The sequence below is a fragment of the Vidua macroura genome, chromosome 4 (genome assembly GCF_024509145.1).
Source record: "Vidua macroura isolate BioBank_ID:100142 chromosome 4, ASM2450914v1, whole genome shotgun sequence".
Classification (NCBI taxonomy): Eukaryota; Metazoa; Chordata; class Aves; order Passeriformes; family Viduidae; genus Vidua; species Vidua macroura.
Window position 1 is genome coordinate 45,420,392 of NC_071574.1, and position 24,372 is coordinate 45,444,763.

Consider the following 24,372-nt stretch of genomic DNA (forward strand, 5'->3'; position numbering starts at 1 on the left):
GGGTTTGTGTTTGTTTGGTTTGGATTTTTTCATTTTGTTTTGTATTGTCTTCCTCCTGAGCACAAAACCTATTAAAACAACATTTCTAATGGGCATATTACAGAAAAAAATCTTACAGAACCAGAATGAGACTGCTTTAATTTAATTTTTAAGTCACAGAGAAAATTTAATACCTTCTGGTCTAAAGGCAACGTGACAGCTGAATGTGAATATAAATATCTTTAAAAGACAGTTGTGAAGGAAAAAAAATTTAAACAGTTTCTTATTAAATAGCATAAATACTTTTGTTTTAAGGAAATATTAATAGAAAGTTCTTAAACAGTTTGCCAATGGTTACTGATTGGTTGTGTGTGAGAAGAATTTAAACTAGTTCAGGAATTTAACAGATTATAATTGTATCCATCTCTTAAAGGGCAAAATGTTTTTGGTTTTTTTTCGTAAAATAAGGAGGCATGTCTAATAGCATCACGTATTCATTTAATTTGCTAAGTATAATAAAAGATTGAAAACTTCATTTATATAAGATGTATTTTAGAAAGGTGAGATTTTTCTTCTGTTTGTAAAAGGGAGTGTTCTGGCTACAAGCTATATGAAGAAAATTGCCTTTATCTCAGTCAAAACCAGTACAAAAGAAAAGGTACATGGCTCTCTTTCTCCAGAACCAAATTTTACTTAATGATCTCATAAAGGACAATAAAACAATATTCAGAATTAGACTGTAAAATACATGCATGGATTACTTTTATATTTTTAATAGTTTCTTGCTGATAAATTTGAAATGCAAATCCAATTTGAAATAGAAACCAAAAGTTTAATTTAAATTCATAAGATCTATCAAATTCATGCTAGATGTCTAGTATAAATAACATTGATGTGATTAACGCTAGAAGAATGTATCTCTTCTGTGCCCATAGAAACTGATTTTCTATACATTCTCAGATAATTTTCATGTAATATTACGCGTGAAAACCAGACCTGTCATTTACTTACTTATACTTACGTCTTTCTTTTACAGATGACACGAGAGCAGTATATATTAGCAACACAACAGAACAGCCTTCCAAGGACTGAACATCCTCAGTTTTACCCAGTAGGGATTTATGGATGGCGAAAGAGGTGCTTATACTTCTTTGTCCTTCTGCTGTTGGTTACCATGATTGTTAATTTAGCAATGACAATATGGATTTTGAAGGTTATGAATTTCACAGTGGTAAGTATTACAGTAACTTTATGTACCTAATTTCTTCAAGTACTAAGTTCTAGTTTTTTTGCTTTTTCCTTTACCATGATATATAGAAATCTTATAATTTTGGAGGAAAAAACATATGTACTTTTCTGAATGTTGGTTCAGATATACTCTTTATATATATTCTGCAGTGAGTGGACTGGTGCCCTATGTATTCTGATGTTTTTGGTTAAAAACATATCTTCTGCAATTATATCTGGATCTTAGATTTTTTTGTTTGCCCAAATCAAAAGTGTCATGGTGACTGCCCCAAGCATCTTTGTTTTCTTGTTGTCACTAAATAACAAGCAAGAGCAGTTTACTGTATATGTTCCATATAGTATCTCTCTTAGGAGGGAGCTGGGTTGGTCATGTCAATGTATAGGTTTGGTGGGGTTTTTTTATTTTCTTTTTTTTTTTCTTTGTATTTTGTTAAAGCTTACTAGCAATTTGGACTGTGTTTCACCTAGAACTTAGATCTGTTTTGGTGTTGATGGGGGTGGGGGGGTAGGTGGGTCTAAAAGACACATGCTTTAATGAGTCAATCTCTGGCTGGAATCTTTAATATCAGCAAAGTATGTCAGATGTACACTTGAAAGAACATCTGTGTTCAATGGAAACTGTGGTAGGAGTGTGTACTAGCTGGCAGCACAGTAGTGACTCTTTGTATATCAAAAGAAAAGACAGAACTCTACACAGTTTAAAATAGCAGTGTTTCTGCTAGGATCAGCACAGTCTTCCTCACTGGATTTTAACCTTCATAACCCATATTTTTATGTAGTTAGTTATAAAATTCCAATTCCCATGTCACAGCACATTTCTTTTCTCCATTAGTTTATGGGAAATAAAAGAATAGCCAGCAAAACCAGCATAAAACCTGTGTCTAAAATTGTTCTGTATTTGTTAATGATCTGTAATGCATTGGATTATGTGAAACTATTGTCTGGTGAGACATATTGTGCAAATATGTCTTCTGAGTTTCCACTAGTGGATGGACATGTTGAATTCAGATTCTGGCAACTGTATGACTTTATGACTTTGATATTAAAGTTTGTGAGAAGCTTTTGGAAGGTTGCCTTTTTTCAGAGGGGGCTTTTTCTTTTCTTTTTTTTTTTCTTTTTCTGCTTTTTTTTTAGCACAATGTGCTTTTGAAATAGGACACCCATATATGTTTTTGTGTATTAGAATAATTATTCATTTGTACTGGAAACATATTTAGGCATAACTCTTTAAACAATTTTAAAATAAAACTTTTAAAAAGCACAGAATTTTTCTCTGTGTAGAAGATTGATTTCCAATAGAATATTTGAAAGTACTGTTTCCATATCTAGGGATTGCTTGACCGTCCACACTACAAGCTCATATAACACTATCCAAACACTATCCAGATTAAATCTTTCCGACTTTGATCATGTAGTTTTTAAAACAAAACAATTTTGAAATATTTTTATTTCCTGAATGTCAAAGATTGTTAGAAAGTTAAAAGTTTATGGTGAATTACTAAATCAGTGCAGGAATTTCATACAGAAAACAAACAGATCATTGCAGCACTTTTAATAAAACACCTTCTCCTTGATCACATTCAAATATATTTTTTAAATTGTGTGCTGAAGAATTAATTTACTTATGCAGACTCATGGAATGGTAGGTAGTCTTCTACTTTGAGTAGTTAGTACTCACATTGGAATCTCTGTATGCTAGAAGGTTGTCATGTTAAAAGTTGAGTAACACCTTCACGCTCATGTCCTCGCACACGCATTTGAGCAAGAGTGCAAAATTTGTAGTAAGTCTGAAAGAGTCACTCTCTTAGGGAAAGGTGTTTGACAGTAAAATAATTTAATTTATGAACCTAAAGTTAGTGTATTTAAAAAGGCAATGGCTTTGAAATACAAATATATTTCTTCCACGTGCACATATATATGTACAGATAGATATAAACAAAGAAATTTTATTTGTATAACTGGAGAGTGATAGGAAATCAGAAGTGCAGCTAGAAACCTCAAGAGTGTTTGCTCAAAAAAGGAATATAGCCATGATAAAAGTAATTGCTGATATTGGACTGCTTTGACATTTTGACATTATATTAAAATATTTCCTGTTTTAGCATAAGTCAGTGTTAAGCTTTCTATGAAGACAATAGTAATTGCAACATTTCAAGGAGTCATGAAGAGCCAGGTCATGGTTTGTCATTGCTATCTGATGATTGCAGCACTGTTGATTTGTATTAGCTGTTTCCTTTCTATTTTTAACTGTAAAGCTACAGCCACTGACACTTTGGCATAATAAAAGCCTTTCTGCAATCAGGTTTCTAGTTGGAAAAGTTCTCTGAATATACTGACCTTGCACATAAAAGTCACATTCTGAATCTGAGCAGTTATTCCATGTTCTTTTTATACTCAGATTGTAAAAATAAGGTCTTGTGTAAAGCATTCATCTCATAGTAAGATAGGCAACTGATGTGATTTTTTCTTAAGGACAAAAGTTGAATAGCTTATAAAAGAAGTAATTTAAAAAAAAATTGTTTCCTTGTAATTGTGTAAAAAACAGTACAGGCAAGATGTGCAAGTCTCCTTTTATCAGATTATCTAATATGACGAGGAAACAGAGAAATGTTCGGGGATACAATCACTTCTTCCAGTGTACAAGGTAAGAAACTTGGAAGGTAAATTCCAGTTAAAAATAATTTCCCTGATACATAATATGTATCAGATGAGCAAAACTAAAAATAATTACTATCTCTGTAGCAGGAATATTAGATGGAAGAATCATAGATATAGTAATAATTTTTGAAAGATATTTTCCCACTGATAGCTTAGTCTTACTGTCCTATAACATCTAGTCAAGGTTTGTTCAATTATCTTTTTAGAAAGATGTGGCCAAGGAGGTCAATGGCATCTTAGCCTGTATCAAGAACAATGTGGCCAGCAGGACTTGGAACATGATTATTCCTCTGTATTTGGCACTGGTGAGGTCACATCTCAAGTATCATGTTCAGGTTTTTTTGTCTAAAAGGACATTGAGGTGCATGTCTGGAGACAGGAACAGAACTGGCAAGTGATCTAGAAAACATGTCTTATGAGGAATGGCTGAGGGAGCAGGAGGTGTTTAGCCTGGAGAAGAAGAGGCTGAGGGGGAGGCCTCATCACTCTCTACAATTGCCTAAAAGGAGGGTGTAGTCAGATGGGTGTTATTTTCTTCTGCCATGTCTCAAATGAAGGGATGAGAAGAAAATGGCAGAAAATGGCCTTAAGCTGTGCCAGGGGAGGTTCAGATTACTTTTTTTTGGTGGGTTTTTTTGTTTGTTTGTTTGTTTGTTTGTTTTTCCTACTGAAAAAGTAGTTAGACATTGAAATAAGTTGCCTAGTCAAAGTGTGAAGTCGTCATCTCTGGAAGTGTTCAAAGGCCATCTGTATGGTTGGTAATGGTGGTACTGGGTGGATGATTGGACTGGATGATCTTGAAGGTCTGATTTTCAAAGGAGACATGCAAAATATCTTGGAAAAATCAAGCCAGGAACTAAAATCTGTAACTTTTGTCAGTATATAAAATAATAGCCTTGGGGGACTTGGGTTTCATGGAACACTTGTAGTTTCCTTTCCTTGTAGTAACCTTGGAGTGGTTCACAGGCTACCCCATGGAAACATCTGTCTTTCACTTTCCATCAGGATGTAATTTCCTCTCATTTAGTTTATGTTGTACAAGTTTAACGAAGCTTAAAGCTATTAATCACTCTTTATCAGTCTGTACAGTTTCTATACTAGGGATTTCAGGAAGGATGGACACTCAAGTCATGACTTGGTACCAGAGCCAAGGGGTAAAATATTAATGGTTTTGTATTTAGAACATTCCAGTTATTTCATATATGTAATATATGTGAACTTTAAAGGCTTGTGAAGAAATAGCTATTTTTTTATTCTGCCTGCATTCTTGTCATTCTGTATTTACATAGAACACATTGTAAGTAATTAGCTGATTTTTTTAAAGATCTAATCACTTTGTCATTATTCTCCGATAAAATTTTTATTTTGTATCATCTTTAAGTTATTTTAACCTCAACAGAATTGTAATTTTATATAATTTATTCTTCATAGAGGTGTTAATGAATAAGGTGTATTGACAATCTGTTTAATTACTTTGTAAAAGAGATTTACTATATATTATTGTTACTAACCAAATACCACTGTAGTGATACATGACTGAACGTTTTCTGCATGTATTTCAAATTAGCTTTAAAAAGGGAATTCAAAACATTCCTCTTATTGTTAGGGTGTGACATTGTGAAATGACATTGAGCAATCAGCATAGAAGCATAGGTCCAGCTCTTGGTAGAGGAGACATTTAATAACACCTCTTTTGTACATTTTCTAATATGCTCACAATTTGCATTGATATTGATACTTATTTAATGTTATGTTGTTCCTTTGCTTATTACATGACATTGATGTCTGGAGTTTACTAGAGCTAAAAAAATGGTCCTGTTAGAAAAAATACTCATGTAGTTCTTAGATCTCTTTTTGTGTCCTGTAGCAGCCACATAGCACCAAGTTATTTTACTGGTGTTGGTTGCACATCTGGTTTTGTGTGTCTTCATATTGTGATTACCCCTAGGAATCCATATATGAAAAGACATTTTGTGATCCTCTGTAAGAAAGCAGCCACCTACTTCAGATGTTTTCTCTTGCTGTAGCTGAAGTGTTGTAGTCACGACTGCTGTCATGATACAATGTTGTCTGTATTGATCCATGTGAAACTCTTCTTGCCTGTACTACCAAGGGAACTACTTTTAAGATCAGGGGCCAGACATCTTATCATCTGGGTAGCGACAGTTTATTTCTCCAGGGACTTTGAAAAGCACTTTAGCTTCAGACATAAAGCAGGGTGTAAAGAGCAGTTTGAATTCCCTGGCTAGAACACATGTGCTTCATGCCCCCAGCTGAGCATGCTCTCTTTGCTGGCTGCCTAGCTCTGGATTCACGTTGTATGGACAGCAGGTAGTTTGCAGGTGGAATGTCTGCCTGAATACATACAAGCCAAGTAAACCTGATTTCTTTCATATGTGACAGCATATATAATAAGGCAGCAATATGCAAACATTAATTCACTCCTGTTTGCATCATAACAGATTATCCCTATATTCCTTTACAAGTTTAAATTTTACAATTGGAAACTTTCAGATCTGCAAAAATCTAAATCTGAATTATAATATTCTATTAAGATTACTTATAAGACAATAAACAGTATTTTCCTGGGTTTTAGTTAATGTGCAAGAATGTGGAAATCTTCCAAATATTTAACTCTCTGTGTTGAGACACATATATGCTTCTGATCTTAATATCCAGTATGGACACAACACTCACAATTTCTTTTAAAGTACAATTTCCACATTAAAGTTATAATTTGATGCCTAAATTTTTAGCAGTACACAACCAAATCGGCTGTGTTCAATGCTTTTATGTAGATGTAAACCAAAATGTCTTGGCATACTGAAGAAACACAAAATCTATTTGTAAAACTATACTGTAATAGAAATTATCCATTTCTCAACAATCACGACAGTGATATGAGTAGTTACATTTCTAATATTCTTTGGCCACCAGCTTATTTGATGGTCAAAACAGTATCTGGTTATCAGTTCAGTTGGTCCTGCTGAGCTATGTGATGAAGATAGCACTTTCACATAATAACTAATACAATTTCAAGTAGAACTAGGGCAAAGGTCTTTTCCATTTCTTAGACAATCTTTGAGATGTGCCCAATTTGTTGCAGGTTGGCATTTCAAAATTTTGAGTTTCGTAATTGTACTTATCTCAAAAATAATTTTGTCATTTGGCAAACAGAAAACTTCTTTCATTTGACAAAGGCAGCAGTTTGCTGTTAGGTTTTGAATAAATATGAGTAGAAGTAGTTGATATATAATAAATACATTCTGTCACATCTGCCAGTTTAATTTACTTCAATGGCAATCATTTATTGTCAGTTTTTTCAAAACTGTAAATTAACTAATTTTTAAAAATTGTATCTCTTAACTAGGTAGAAAATAATTTCTAGATCCATCAGTATTTTAGCTTTCAAGAACATGATGTTCTGTTTTGGGATGAATGCGAGAAAGCTCTCATTTCCCTTTTATTTGGTTTTTATAGTGACAAAGTTCCAGTCCAGAGTAGGTAATATAATTAATTTTTAATGATTATGAGACTTAGTCAAGATATGAGAGACCAAGGCTCACATTTTCTCTGATGCAGATCATGTTAAAGATAAGAAGTGTTTTACCTGTAGGTTATTAGTCCTGGTTTCTGACATTTCTTTTTAATAGATATATGACATGTCTCCTACTATTGCTTAAGCTCAGACATTACATATCAACCTCGAAACAAATTTTATTTAAAATTCCAGTGAAATGGCTATGTATTCCTCAGGAATATTTTCTGCACAGATTTATAATTATTTTAAGATGTTGACTTTTAAATGATTTTAAAAACATTTAGAAAATCTTCAGCTAAAATGAATATTAGAAACCAGATGTCTGCACATGGGAATGTATACATGTATGCACAAAGTCTTATTTATATAACTGACTATGTTCTCATATCCTTATGGTGCACTGGAAATCAGAAATGTTAGCTTCCTGAGTGAACCTGTCTGCTCCGTGAATAATTCAACAACTTACCCATAAAATGTCAGCAAATTAATCTTGCTATGAGTTAATTTTGCTTGGACTTTTTTATCCCATTTTTTTAACATTCATGTAAAAGCACAACTGTAGAGAGCTGGAGGGTATTTTGTAAATTCGTGTCCTCTTTCATTTTCAGTGCCATAGGCAAGAGTGAACTGATTTATTCTTACTCTCTTTTGAGCATTTCATATATTTGCTTTCCTGAGCACAATGAAAAACTCATTTTAAGTATTTCTAGTACCATTCCTCTAAATCACTTTTTTATCTCATCTTATACGTGTACCTCCTGTATTGCATACCTCTTTTCCTAGTCCTTATGGGAAGGAAAAAATATCAGCGTCAGTGCAAGAACGGTGTAGATTTACTTGGCTGTACAGTAATTAATATAAAATCTGTTGTGTCACAGTGGAAAGGTGACTAATCTGATGTCACATTTGTGATACATAAGGCAACAGATTGCATGAACAGTCAAGCCACTGTTAAAGATATTTTGTTAGGTATTTTATAGTACTGGACATCTCATGGAAAGATGTCTTTCAGTTAAAAGTAGGAAGGTATTTTTTAAACAATCCCATTTAATAGCACTTCTCAGCAAACATTAACTCCTTTGCTAAATGTGCAGGTTACATTATTGATTCTGTGTGGCTGAATGCAGATCTTAAGTTATTTGTTTTATTTCTGAGATTATATGTCTGTATGTTTTGGGGTTTGTTTTTAACAAATGATCTCTTACGAAGAAAGAATGGGATAAAATTATTTTCTCATTTTTATATTTGTTTGGTCACTCAGATTTAATGGCAGAGTACTAGTAGAGTTCCCAATAGAAAAAGGAAGCAAAATATGTTGCACCTTAGACAGTCTTATAAAAATGTGATTTAATTAACTGTAGAAAAATTTAATGTATTTACACAATTGTTTAAACAATTTCAACGTGACCTTACAGTGGCTTTGGAAAATTGTACTGTAGTATCTAGGTCTTGACTTCCTAGGAAAAACTGCCTATAAAAAATGTTTACTTTGTAGTCATGCACTGAGAACATGAAGAGGCATTTGCTTTTCCAAGGCCACTTCTTGCTCATGTGTCTCATTTCTTTGGATTTGTTTCATTAAGTGTCAGGACTGACTTAGAATCAGCTTAAGGGACACAGATATAACTTGCACCTTTACGCCATGTGAGCTGACCAGCATTTCAAAGGTAGCTTGCCCTGTGTTTCAAAATGCAGATGTGTACATCTTCCACCCTTCACTGGAGTGATTCTGATTGTGCATTAGACCATGACCACTGTAACCTCTTATGAGGACCTTAACATTCCAAAAAAGACACAGAGTGTGGCTATAGAATGTACAGAAGAGATCAACAGCAGTTTAAATCCATGTAATAGGTTAGCTGAAAATGTGTAGATAGATAGATAGATAGATTGATAGATATGTGGGTATATATATATATATATATATATATATATATATATATATATATATATTCAGTTTGCTGACATTTACCTTCTCTGAAATAATCATGTGCTCAAGCTGAGTGAACAATGTTTACTAGACAGCTTATTCTTAATCATTCACTGTGTAAATAGGCTGGAACAAGTATCTCAGAATTTTTTTCAAATATTTGCTTCCATGAAAATGGAATTAACTTAATTTCCATTAAAGGCTTTCTGTTTCCTTTCTGTGTGCATTCTAGCATGACATTAGTATTTATAGAAAATGAGATTTTCAAGAGAATATTATATAAATATAATTTTGAATTTTTAAAGGTTTATAAGATAGTTCTGACACTTGTATTTGTCCAAGTGCATAGCTTGAATAGCAGATATTTGAAGAATACTTTTGATGGGCAGTCATTTTTAATGAGGGGAAAAAAGGTGGAAGAAATTAATTTTGTATACCAGAGTTCATGGAAATAATAAACAGAAAGTCATAAAAAGAAAAGCAGGCTAATGCATCAGCATGTTTCTCAAGTGGAGCGACTAAATCAGAGTTAATTTTATAGTTCAGGCCAAGCAGTAATAATTTGTAAGTTTATTTAGCAGTGATTAGAGAGATATCAAACCACTTGAGCAAACTTTAGTTACTTAAAAGCACCAACAGTCTGTATGAATAATGAAATGTGTGATTCTTACTTCCTTTCTATTATTGGGATGACTTATCTGAGGAGAGTGCAATAAAAAATTACATTCTCTGCTTGGAATCCTGATTTTATTTGTACAAATCTTCCATCTTGAAATAAATACAAGTCTGTGTATTAAGTACAAGAGCAGAATGTACTTATGTAAATCTAGCCTAAATTTGACCTAGCACATTTAGGAATTATAATTAAAAAGAAACAGGAAGATAAGATAGAATACATACTGATAAATGTCTTACATGGCAGAGTATTTCCTCTTCTTTCTTATAAATCAGGATATTAAATGTGTGGTTGGAATCTCAGACAGGATTAAATGATGAATCAAATGTTTCACTGATGCAGAAGCAAGGTCATTTTTTAATAAAAAATGTGGATAAGGGGTTTGTCTGTCCTACAGCAAATGAAGAGAAAAATTTTCAAGACTTTTACCCAAAAGACACAACACTGATGGAGGTATCATTTCTATGCCTAGCAAACATATTTTACTACTGCTAAGTACAATCAAGGAATGAAAATCAAGAAATCCAGTAAAAGCAGATTATAAATGGTGTTGCCAGAGACAATGCAGAAGTAGTGGAAGTGCCACAAAATAGAAGTCAATGTTAATACACAGTCCTAAATCTCTTAATCGTAATCTAAATTTGGCTGCCTTTTCTGGAAAACCTGGTGCATCAGAGCTTGTCCAGTGATTTGTTATTCAGGCAGCATGGTGCATACCCTGACTGTCACATCAGTGTCCATCAATAATGTGAGGACTACATTATTTTACTGTAAAACTCAGTTAAATACAACAAATTCTGCACAGCCTTATGTAAAATCTTAAGAGTTTTGAGCTTATGGTATCTTATAAAACAAAACCCCCCAAAACCCCAGATACATATTTTAATGTATCTAATAATGAAATCAGCATTTTTGTGATGCAAAATCACTATCTATACAATTTTTTTTAGTTATAGATCTTCCTTTCCACTCACCTCATTAGCATCTATTTATACAGTAGAGCAACATCAAGAAATGTTTTCCCAAAGAGAAATTTCTAATTACTGTGTTTATTTTTCTTATTATCTTCAAGGCTCAGTTTTATAACAGCAAGGATGGGAAAGATGACAACAGATTTCTGTCTGCATTCACAAAAAACTAAAATTGGAATAAGTATAATAAAAATACAATAGGAATTAATATATATTAACTTTGGTTCAAATTTTAACACATCTTTCTTCTCATATACTGGGATAGCACAAGTCAAAAAATGATAAGCAATTCTTTTTATAAAATGAAAATCAAAATTGCTATCATACTTTCCTCCTCTCAGTTAAGATGATATTTTAATAGTAAAGGTAGATGAAAACTTATGTAAAAATAGAAATTAAAAAATATATAATTGATCATTTTCAAATCATTCTTCCATCTTTTAGAGATGGAGCTTTCTCATTTCCTTCATTGTGTTCAGGAATATACAATTCTTATCTGTCATCTCTCGGGGTCTGGTCATGCTACCTAGAAGTAACAGAACAGACAAATATCCTTATTGGAGACAAATATCTATATTAGTTTTATTGGCTGAACAAGCAATATGAAAGACACTTATTTTAAATAGTTTTTCTCACATATTCTAACATTGTTATTTATTTACCAAAATATGATAATCACTATTAAAAATGTGTTCATTTTTTACAATAGTCAATTCAGAATAAAAATGTATTATGCCAACAATATGCCTGTGGATTTGTTCCTCAGACTGATTGATATAAGCTTATGTGTATATAAACATCCAAACTTATTTTTTTTTAAGAGGGATGTAAACTATTCACATCTGAATTTCCTGGTGGTTTTTACAAATTTTTTTTGTTCTTCACTAATTAAAATGCTAACTATAAAGGAAGAGGATTGATTTTTAAGCTTAGAACTATGTTATCTTGTCTTACTTTCAAACCCTCATTAATTATTTGCAAAATGATTTAAATTAAATCCTGTCTACGGGATGCTACTATGGAAATCCTTTTGTCATGATTACAAAAAGGTCACACTCTTTTGTGGTACCTAAGGAGGACCTGTTGGACAGGAGAAAAGGGCAAAGTGTATGGCAACACAAAGTCTCTGGCAGATATAAAACTTTGGGGGAATATGCTTGCTCTAAACTCTCACATCACTTTTTATATTGAGCAGGAGTCTTATGGTCTGCAGTTCTTAATATGAACTGTGGAAAAATAAATATCCTGTTATGAATTGTTATCTGAGCTTTTGTCTAGCTGTCAAAGGTCTCTTCTGTTTTAAGGTTTAATAAAGCTGTAACCTGGAGCTTGCTGAAGGTTAACACATTTACTTTCAAGAAAATAACATTCAATGGCATTTATTACTGTACAAATAAAAAAATATAGTTTTTGTAGTCTGAAGGGAAACATTAATGGATTTTGGATTCATGGTGTGTGTGAATAAAATTACTTCAGATACCCTAAGGTTCAGCTGAAACCTGAGTCATATGTAAAGTAAAAGTATAATAAAACAGCTGATAATTCTTACCCGTTCTTAACAATTCTGAATACACTTAAGCTGCTGCCTCAATCAAAATGAAAATAAGTATAGATTTTACAATAGGGTACAGTAGAATCATGGGTTCTCAAAGGTATAAGCTCAGCTAAAATAATCTGCAGACTACTAATATTTGTTGACAGAAGATCTGAGGAGTCCATCTAACCAGTCCAGTCATATAAATATTTCACAATACTCTTTTCTATTTAGCTGAAATTTATTATTAGAGTTATACTGAATATTCAATAAGCTTACACTGTATAAATTTACAGACACAAAAAGATATTCCTAACTAATTATTTTACATCAAGTAATCTTTCTGTATTTCACAGAACATTTCCAAAATCTTACTTGACAGCTTCTAGTTTACTGGGCTGGTAGTGCACTCTATTGAATATTATTAGAAGTATTTCTATTAACTTTTTCACACTTCTGTGTGGTTTTTTTGCATGTTTTAACACTTGGTATTATATTTATACACGCAATCTAAAAGATTCAAGTGTCAGGTTAGCAGTTAATGACTGGGTTTTCAAAAGCAACTGGAAGTCAACCTTGATGGCATGTATGTTATTTGAAAAATGCTATCCTGCACAGCTTTATGCTCGTTGGTGTTGTAAGATGCCCTGCAGATCCATTCTATGTAAAATATTTCCTTATTGAGCACAGTATTTGTTGTGTATCCTACACATGTGCAGTATGCTAGGTAATAACAGCTGCCTGGGAAATAACAGCTGAACAAACAAGTACTCTGTTATGGAGGGTGTTGAGGAACAGTATGCTCATGCAAGCTCTAAAACCTCAAAGTATGGTGCTGGAAGAATTGATTCTCATGAAGGTGGAGCAGTAAATTGTGCAAAGAATTTCTGTGACTGGGCAGGACAGTGAAGATCAGGAATTGTATATTAGTGGTGTATGTGAGGCATACAAGTCTTTCTCCTTCCTTTTAATTTACTGATGATTAGAAGTACCAATCCCAGGGTGACTCCAGGAAAATAAACAGTCAGGAAAAGGTGTCCATACAGTGGGAAAGCCAGCTGAACATGAGCTACAGAGGAGAGACAGCTGTTCAGGCTACAGAAGGAACATTCTGTGGTGGGTAGCTACTTGGATGGAGAGGAGTTGTTAAAAGTTGGGGAAAATGTTACTCTGACAGCATCATCTGTAGTTACTCTGTGGAGAACTTCACCCCATGATGTGGATTGGAAAAAACTGATGGATGTTTGAGAATTTAATGGATAAATGCATGGCAGGAAAATGTACCAAAAAAAAAAAAAATAATTCCTGGATCTGAATATCCTACTTTAATATTTGTGTGTCTGATGTTATTGGAAATGAGACATTGGGGTTAACTTTTGGTCTCACCCAGAATGGCCATTCTTATGATTTTTTTGAAAGCAGGGCTGAGGACATGATTCTCAGTTTATACATTATATTGATAAACCAGTTGTTTGTATTGTGTATTTCAATGCATTGCAATGTGCAGTCAAACTAGGAATTTAAGGATCACATTGAGTCAATAGAATTAAGTGGTTTAGTCCTGATCCCAGGAAATTAGGAATTATTTAAAATCTTTACTTTCTCCTATAAATAGATGAAAAAATAAAGAGGTAGGCTGAGTAGCAGTGTTGTTGCACCACAGAACAAAACGAAACTGATTTCTTGTCAAAGTAAATTCTGGATTTGGCTCTGTAAGTTATTGCCCTCTGTCATGAAAGTGTGATTTAATTGACTAAACTATTTCCAAGCAATGTCTGCTTTCATATAATTTTGCAATCAGTTTAAGACAATTTGAAGAGATGGTAAAAAGAACTGTGCAAGCTATTTGAATAACAGTTTATTAATATGCTTTGGATATTTTCCAAGTTAGAATTTCAAAGAGTTTTTTTCCTTCACATTTACAAATATAACTATGTTTGTATTGGTTGTATAAATTCTGAAAAAAACCCATCAGAATGTCTTGAATAGAAAACATTGATCAGTTGTTTCAGTTTTTGCCCTTGCTTCAGATAATACCTTAGGCAACACAATCTAAACAAAATGTTATAGATATTCTTTTATAAATATTTTTTTCAGTTTACTAGAATGGATGAAACTCACTTCAAAGTACTAAAAAAATAATCCATATAATCTGTATACCTAGATTACTGTCTGTGCTTATTCTCAGATCTCTCTCTATCCCTTTACAAAATCTACAAGAAAGCAGCCACTATATGGGTAGCTGAGATAATTTAGATTTACTTTTTTTTTTTTTATTCCTTAATTGCTGTTTATGACAACAATTTAGAGAAGCAAAAGCATGTTTAAGCTATCCTTGTCTTCCTAGAACTAATTATGGATCTATTCCATTCTGGTGTATACCTTATGTTTCCATATGTGTGTATGAAACACACGTGTGTACAGCTACCCATGTGAATCGTAGACAGCATTTCTTATGCTGGCTGCATTTTAATACTCATCTGTTTGCCCTCTGACCTTGATCAAGTCAATGCACAAGCAAGGATTGCCATAAGCTTGTCCACATATTCAGATTTGAATATACTTTAGGATCTAGCTACAGAAAAATCATAATTTTTTAGTTGACTTTGCCCATTTAGTTGTGGATGATTAATATCTTTGAAATGGAGTATCATGAGAGAATGCTACAGTATTTTCCATATTTAGTTTTGAAACTAAAAATATTTTAAAAAATGCAGCTCCAATTATTTTTAATAGAATGGCAGTTTTTATTTGACTATCAGATGAAGGAAATGAAAAATGCCATAATCTCTGATCAATACAGCAGATTAGAGGTATGGTGGCAGTATTACTGATATCTGAGGTGGTAATTTTCCAAAACTACCTAGAAACTAAAAAACACTCAGTATAAGAGGCAAAACAACCTTTCAAAATTAAATTTAATGTAAAGTAAAAACAGAAAAGCCTTGCATATTTTCAGTAAGTATTTTTTTATTATTTGACAAAAATTGTCTTTTATTGAGTGCTCAAAAAATCTCCTGTTTTTCATTAAATCTCCTGGGAAAGCAAAACAAATCTATATGGCAGTATAAAAGCAGACTTCTTAGTTATATAAAGTACACAAGTCAGCAAAAACTTAATGAATCTTCAGTTAAAGACATAATATAAAACTATGTTTCCTTTTTTCACTTTTATAAGTGAATCATAGAATCATCATAGAATCATAGAATGGTTTGGGTTGAAGGGGACCTTGATCATCATTCCAACCCCACTGCCATGGGCAGGGGCAGATTCAGTTAGATCAGGTGCTCAAAGCCCCTTTCAAGCCAGCCTTCAACAGGAATGAGGCATTCACAGTTTCTCTGGGCAACCTGTTCCAGTGCCTCACAGCCCTCTTAGTAAAGAATTTTTCCCTAATATCTAATCTAAATCTACTCTCCTTCAATTTGAAGCCATTTCCCTTTGTTCTTTCACCACACACTTTTGTAAGTAATTTCTCGCCATCTGAAGTATCCTTCAGATACTGGAAGGATGCACTTAGGTCATCCTGAAGTCTTCCCTTTTCCAGGCTGAACAATCCCAATTCTCTCAGCCTTTGCTCTTAGGAGAGGTGTTCCATCCCTCTGATCAACTGAACAGTGCCCATCCTCTGGACCAAGTGCTAACTCTGTTCCTATTTTCCCCAACCTGTTTTCATCACTGTCACTTGTGGTTATCAAATCACCCCATGTGGTTATCTCAGTGTAACTGATATTATTTGCATGTTACTTTAGTGTAGTCACATTGCAGTGATGAGCATGAGGACAGAAACCCCAAGATATAAAATGCTTTAACTACTCCAATTTTATGTGAGTGGAATTATTCATGTAACTATACTTCAGAATTGGTTGTATATATTTGAATTTTCTCATGCTGCAAAGTGAGAGCTTAAAGGTGTACAGGAAAGGGTGTATATAGGCAAGGGAAGAAGAAATAGGAGGCAAAAGAAAAGGCTAATTAAAGATGGTAAAATTATGAGATTAAAAAAGAATTATGAGATGGAAAAATCGAAAAAAAGAAAAAAGTCATTTATGTTTCATATAAAAGAGGTTTCTTAGCTAACTGATGTATTAGCTGCAGGCAGCAATAAGTTTTAAAAATGAAAAACAATACATAATTTTTATATCACTAAAATTTAAATGGTGACAGCACTAGCAGATATAATATATCGCAAAGAAGTATTCTAGTCTTCTGAATAAATCATTGAACAAGGACTCTGAAAATCAGAGTTTGATTTTTAGCACTCTTTGCAGTTGCCTAGCTGAGAATGTTAATGATTATTACTTCTAAATGAAAATTGTTGGAAAACCAACATGAATGAGAGCAGTCCTGAGAAGGATGTGGGGATTCTGCTGGATGAGAAGCTTGACATGACCCATCAGGGTGCAGCTCAGAGAGTCAGCAGTATCTTGAGCATGAAAAGGAACAAGGCCAGCAGTTTGAGGGAGGTGATTCTACTCCTCTACTCCACCCTTGTGCAACCCCACCAGGAGTACTGGTACAAGTATCTAATTTTGGTTTTGTTTTCTGCATTTTGTCATTCCTGCTTGTAATAGACTATCTTTAAATAAACATTGTTATTAAGAAAAGCTTTTCTGATAATCACCTTAATTATGGAAACCAGCTTTTTTAATATATGGTTTTGGAAAGGGAAGAAAAAGAAATGAGAGTCAAGAAAAAAATGTGGATAGAGGAAGGAACGGAAAAAAAAAAGAGAAAAAAAATGTATGAAAATCAGGAAAAAACTGTGCTCCTTATTTTTTTTCAAGTGTCTAATGCAGGACTATGCAAATTTTGCAAGGACAGAGATGTACTCTGAAATATACCTAAAACTGGGTTCTTAGAGTGATTCTGGCATTTTATTCATGTGGAACTATACTGAATATACTTTATTACCTTTCAAGGAAATAGGTACTTGGTTTATTTTCTCTGAAAATCTTTGCTAGAGGAACTATAAATTTATTCTTAAAAATTATGATTACCTTTCACATCAGTGGAAGATAAATTCTACCATATTTAGCAGTACCAGCAAGGTGTTATTTATGCAGGTGTGAGTTTTAACAGTGCCACCACAGATGCAGCATGTGTGTTAGCAGAGAGGCATGAAGTACGTGGCACATTCATCTTATATGATTTATAGGTTTAAATGTATCTTGAAATATTTAAGTATGTTAAAAGTGTTTGAAATATCTACTAGGTACTCATCAGTTGTCTCTTTATTACTTTTTTCAATTAATGGAGAGCTATAAATTTTATATTAATTCAGAAATGCTTTTGGCCTCTAATGGTTATGATCTTTTGTGATGTGCTAGTGACATTAAATAAACACAATTGCTGGATGCTGGAATTTATTTAAAAATATTTATTAGTTACAATAAAATTGTCTCTAAACTCTATAATGATACTGTAAAAATTACAGTACCAGGAGAGAAAGGTCTTTAGGAAGAAGTGGTTTCAGGCTCATACTAAAGCAGAGCAATACAGGCTGAGTCTTGAAAATGAGAGTAGAGGAAGGAAGAAAAGGAAGGAAGGAGAGAGAAAGGAAAAAAAAACATCTCTTCAATGCAAATAATGTTGGCACTTTCTGGATGTTGATCTGAGACACATTAGCTGTGTATAGACAGCTAAATAAGCTCTAAGGAGTATAACTGGTGAGACAAAATATAGGTAAAAGTCGATGGATTAGCATAGAATTATTGATGCTGACAGCCCTGTGCTTTCCAAGGAAACACTGGTGTGAAGTAAGGAACAGATGCTGAACAATATGGCACATCTGTTTTCATGCTGCTTGTGCAAATTGACCCTTGGCATTCTGTATGAGGTCAAAAGATTTCTGAAATTTCAATGAACAGGCACTGTGGGCATGGAAGTTGACAGTTCAAATCAGGTGTGTGTTTTGCCTTTCAGCAAATATCTGATGTTCATGGGTGAAACAAAATCTAAGGTTCATCAGAGAGTACCTGAAATGTTATTTGTTGTAGAATTTTGCAGCTGTTAAAGATGTGTTATATAATCTGTCATAATTTATTCCTGATCTATTTTTATTCTCTTCATTTGAAGGGTAGAAACTATTACTGAAAGTTATTCTCACTACTGAAAATTCATTTCAACAAAGCAACTTGTAATGCACAGTTTAGGAAAGGATGTGTAAAGCTAAACTATTAGCTAGAATTATATTTATTACTTGATGTATTATATATATTTTTAATCACGTAGGAAAAATGATGATACATCCACATAAAGTTCCAAATTTCATTTAAAACGTAAATAACTGTTCTCCCTGTCGCAATAATCTACATGCTGATTTTCAGTATTTAAATACTGTTATTTAACCTAACCCACTGCTTAGAATCTAGCTGTTAAGAGAGACATTTGTTTCTAGCTACTTTCTTTCATGCACTTTTGCTACAGAATAATTAGTCAGTAGATAATTTCAGTGTCACCTCAGTTAAGAATTATGGGAGATTATGAGAAACTGCAGGTGAATTAAACACACTAAAGTGTGGAGTATCTCAACTTCAGATATAATTTCACATGTATAATATGTAACAAACATGTACAAACTGAGTTGCTCATACTAAGCAATAGGGTCTTTCTTGATCCTTTGAGAAATTATCTGAAAGTACATTCCATCTGAGTCAATAAACATGTCTTCTGAATGTGTTTTCAATAGAAGTAAAATTAAATGAAGATAAATATAATAATAGATCTATGCAATCTGAATAGACCTGATAGAATTTTTATGATTGATTTTCTTGAAACAAACTACAGGAATGCCTGACATGAGTGGAAACAAGAATTTATTCTGGACTGGGGATGTCAGCATGTAGGAAATGACTGTTACCTTTTGCAAAGGATTCAGTCAGCCTTGCTGTCCCAGCAAGATTAAAGACCTGGATGTGGTGACAAACATTAATTGTTTGAGAGGTTTATTTGTTTACACAGACAGATTTATAAATAAAAAAGCTAATTAGCTAATAAAAAGGATTCACATAGAACAACAAAAAAATTACTATTTTGTATACAATCCAAGGCAGTAAATATAATGGAATGCCACAAAAAGCTAACTCCTGTTTAGTATTATTTTTTTATCTTTGATGGCTAATTTCATGCCTGATGATCTAGTTTATGATAATTAGTCTTAAAATTATGATACAGTATTACTGTTCTGGATATACATTGAGTATTTGCTGGAAAAGGTAAAAAACTACTTTCTCAAAATTTGCAATATTTATTTCAATAGCTTTCACAATGATGCAAATAACAGTATGCATCCTCAAGAAAGGACTATTGCTTTCTTCTTGTGAAATTTCCAGCATCTTAGGAGAGCATCTTGTTAATGGAACTAGTTTGGCACTTTTGACTGTGTACTTCATTAACACTTTATGGGGATGCATGATCATGGTGATGAAAAATCCTTTCTAGTTATGGGAAAATTGATGCATATTAAGAACGTTACACAGGACAGGGCTTTTTATTTTATTTTTTGCCCAAATTGTTATGTCTGGCATTTGAGGACATTGAAAATCAAACAATTGTTGTGAATTTTATTGTTGTGAACCTGATTCTTTCCAGGTTACAACCAAGCAGTTGTCCTCTGGGGATTACTTACAGTAGCATCCAGGAAAAACCGAATTTGCAAAAAGCAGCATGAATTTTATAAGAACAGATTTATGCTTTTTATTTGGATTTCACATCATGTTGGTCACAGAAGTTCCCCTGTGTCATTGCTACTCTATCTCACTAGATGAAAAAACTTAGCCATATGTTGCATCACATAAACGAAAGTTGTTTAATTACCAGACTTATTATATGAAAAGTAAAATTAATTATTTTATTGAATATTGTTTATTTTATATTATTCAATTTGTGTGTATTGTTTTTCACACTGTACTGTAACTTCACATGTTGTTTTGTGATTCCTCAGGACCAAGACTCTGCAACTTCATTGAGCAGGCATTAAGTTTAAAGCAAGAAAAAACAAAGAGTAATGAGTTTACAGTAAAAGAATGGGAAGTTGAGGTTGTCAGAAGACGAGAAGAGCATTTGAAAGATGGAGGAAGAGCAAGGAATGCAGGAATAAAAATCCACTATATTATATTATTGAATAGAAACTTCAAGTCATGGGCACATCTCTGCTGCTATGGAAACTGTTTTCTGTGTAGTCACAGAATCAGTGCACTGAAGTGATTGCAAGCAGGGAAATACATGTGAAATACAATATGAAACTTCCTTTAAAATACTGAAAATATCTAGAGAAATAAAGGAATTTCAGTAAACGAGGAGAACTGGAGGAAAATATTTTGCAATTTTATAAACTTTTCTTGTTTCCCACTGAAACAAAAATAAACTTTGCACCATTTTTAAGAACTATCCAGTAGTCTGGCACTGAAACTGCAATTATGGGATGTAGGAGACAAAGTTCAAAGGAGGTAATACAGCAGGCTTTTAGTGTTTGATCATACATTCCAGTACTTCTGAAGATATCTTTCTAAATTAGAAGTCAGCACATTTCTAGTATATTTTGTAGTAATCTTCTAAACTAGTATTTTCTTTGAAGTTCTGCAGTTACCTGAATAATGACAAAAAATGTATCTGAGTCAATGGGGTGTACTTCTTGGTACATCAATGGAATATATAATTCCATTTCACTATTTTCTTTGTGAGAGTTTGTCATTATTTTATTAATTTTCATCAACAGAGAAGCTTACTATAATGCATCCTCAGATTTGGAATTATCTCTGATTTTTAATTTATTTTTTTAATGAGATATTCTTGATGTAGTATTGCTTGCAATTTTTACTTTCTGTTTTGTAACTTGTCTAGATATATTCTATTCTGGTAGTGGCTGTGGCTTTCAGTTCATGAGCTGCTAATAGATGTAGGCACTCAAAATATATCTTAACAGCTGTAGGCACCCCAAATATATCTTAAAACCCATCCCACCTTTTCTTTCACAGTAACCAACTACAGGCGAAGTTGAAATACTTTTTCTGTTTGTTGGAAAGGCATATCCACACTTAAATGTACTTGGTATATAGTTGAAGAGACTGCATTAACTACAATTCTTTACTCTTAAAGTGTTTGCTTGGATATATGAACACAATCCTGTAAAAAAAAAATCAACCACTTCAACTCTTTTCTCACATTCTCTTGACCACTGTAATGAGTCCATTGTGCTTGTCATAGTATCTGGATGGCACCTGCAGTTGGGACGGGGACCATCAGAACTGCCTTTCTGCTGTCATGGGCTGTTTTATCAGGTCACTCTCCTCTCAGGACTGCAGTCTGAAGCTGGTGGAATCATAACTTCTTAGGTATTTGTAAACCTCTGTTCTCATGATTTTATTAAAAAGAGCAATATAGCTTCTGCATCGTACCCCAGTGCCAGGAGAGGAAATCTTAAGCAGCCCTTTTCCAGTAATCTCTTCTTTTTCCCACTACACATTCCTGTTCCTCCAACACAGCAGACTAGCTGTGTTCTGATGTTAATACTTTGTTCCTTGTTTGTTTGGGTTCTTTTTCATTTGTTTGTTTGGTGGGTGTTTTAATTTGTTTTTTTGTTTTTTGTTTTTTGTTTTTTTTTTTTTGCATTTGGGCACAGAGTCAGGAAGAGCAAGAAAGTATCAGGAAATCTGAATATTTTAATTTCTTTTTATGTGTAAATTTTTTTTTAAACTCTTCTCAGTTAATTTTCCCAATGGTAGAGGTCTGGGAGAAAAAAATAGAAATAAGTAGAACAGCAATTGCGGCTCCAAATTTTACTTTGTGAGACTACATCTTGAGCCAGGGTCAATCAGTGCTCATGCAGCCACTGTTGCCAAGGCTGGCTGCTACTACAAGTGTCTCCTAGGTCTCATGCATTCCTCTTCCACTCTGGGCCATTTGATTTGGTAGAGTTTGACAGAGACCTTGATATGTGCTTTGTTCTCCCTGATTCAAGAGAAAAACACAGAATTGTGGATAGATGACAGGGTTTGTCCATGGCTATCACAAAAGAATTCTCATTGATTACAGTCACTATGGTGGGCAATTTATGCCTTTCTTTACTGGATGTATATTTGCAAAGTTGTTTCAAGATATTGCAAGCTTAATAGAAGCTTTAAAGGAAAGAGGAAAAAAACCCAGTACCTTACTGTTCTCTACTAGGAGTAAGGTTTCAAAGCTGCCACCTTACTACACAGTAGTTTCCTTTTTTTCCAGGTTATTCGGTGAAGTTAGAACACTTTGCAACTCTGAAAACTATTTTGGGATACTAGTTCTGCTTCAGAAGGAGCAGTAGTCTCTTTCATGGGATTTAGGATGAGGGAATCTCTTCATTCTGCTCTGCTCTATCAGAATCCTTCTATCCACCCAGAGCTAGTGATGCACTTGAGATTAACCCTTTATGAAAAGATTAAGAGTGCTCTATATCTTTATGAACAGCAATGGATTCTGAGACCGCAGAGGGAGCAGGAGCAAATGGGGTGGATCTGTGTCTCTTCAGAGGTGTTGCTTTTTTAGTGTGCTTTGACACTACCCTGAAATAGAATCTCTGAAGTGGGATCTGTAATTTTGTATAAAAGATCATTATTGTATTTAAAAGTCTGTACAAGTTCAGTAGTATAAGAAATGTATTCTGTGCTAAGCAATGGAATATGCATTTTTCAGTCAATAATTTCAGTCAATTGTATACTGTCTCTGACAGTATACAATCACGAAAATTCTTCAGAAGCTAAAAATAATTCAGTGCTATAGCATTGGCTGAAATTTATTTATTGGTTGAAATTAATTTACATAATTTATTTTGATGAAACATTGCATTTCCCTATGGCAAAGGAAATTTTTCCCCACAGACATTTGTAATATTGAATAACACATTAGTGGGGTTTTTCTTATACATGGTTGTAATAGGATGTATTTCTTTGAGTGCTCCAATGTTACCTTCATGTAGACTTATGGAACTGTGCTGTTATGCTTTCTGTAAGCTCTACAAAAATCTACACTGAATAAATGAATAGGTTCTAAAACTTCTTGTGGTACCTGTAATTTACTCCAATATCTTTTGTCAAATTTTTCTGCTTTTATAATATTAGAATTCAATACTATAACTAAGTTCTAAATTTAAGTGATGTTGGAAGATCAAGGGATTAGGTTAAAAAAGGGACTTTAACCTAAATGTTTTAATAGAAATTCATCTATTGTGTCAAATGTCAATTTCAGTAAACAGTAAAAAGGATGAAATTAATTGATCCTAAAATTTTTTAATAACTTAAGGAAAAAAGATATCCTAAGATTCAAGAGTTTCCTTTTTTTACTGATTTTGCTGTAAGAGATTTTCAGCATATGCAATTTATGCAGCAATTATCCAATAATGTTGGAGAATTGCTTCTAATTCAACAGTCATAAATAGTGATGCACCAGGCACAGTAAAACATTATGTGTCTTACAAAGAAGTAGCAATGCCCTTTCTTTGGCAATGCTGTGTGATTGATGCTTTTGAAACAGAAATAGCTGCCATTATCAGTGCTTTTTCACAACTTAACAGACCATGTTCATATCCATTTAGAAATGTTTACCTTGATGCATTGAAACCTGTACACCTAATATCCCTAAAAAATGATGTTTTATTTAAATGGAAAGAATTTCCAGTTAGAGTGTTATGCAGTGCCTGGACAGCAAGTGATTAAAAAATATTAAGTGTTATTTGCTAAGTGATTATGATGTGTATTTGGTATAATTATTTTCCTTTACTGTGATTGACCCTTTCTGTGCTTCCATTTAAACCATTTTATGAAAGGATTAGATTTAAAACTAGGAAGTGTTTGCTGTCACTTG

The 24,372-nt window shown here is 33.3% G+C and overlaps 1 protein-coding gene across 1 annotated transcript in view; it reads left to right on the forward strand.

Annotated features, from left to right (window-relative positions):
• Positions 1-1,015: 1,015 nt before the first annotated feature.
• The window catches only part of SGCZ (sarcoglycan zeta), a 174,503-nt gene continuing 151,146 nt past the window's right edge, over positions 1,016-24,372 (forward strand). The window contains exon 1 of the mRNA XM_053975625.1: positions 1,016-1,210. Coding sequence (XP_053831600.1) covers positions 1,016-1,210 — 195 coding nt within the window. The remainder of the gene's footprint in view (positions 1,211-24,372) is intronic.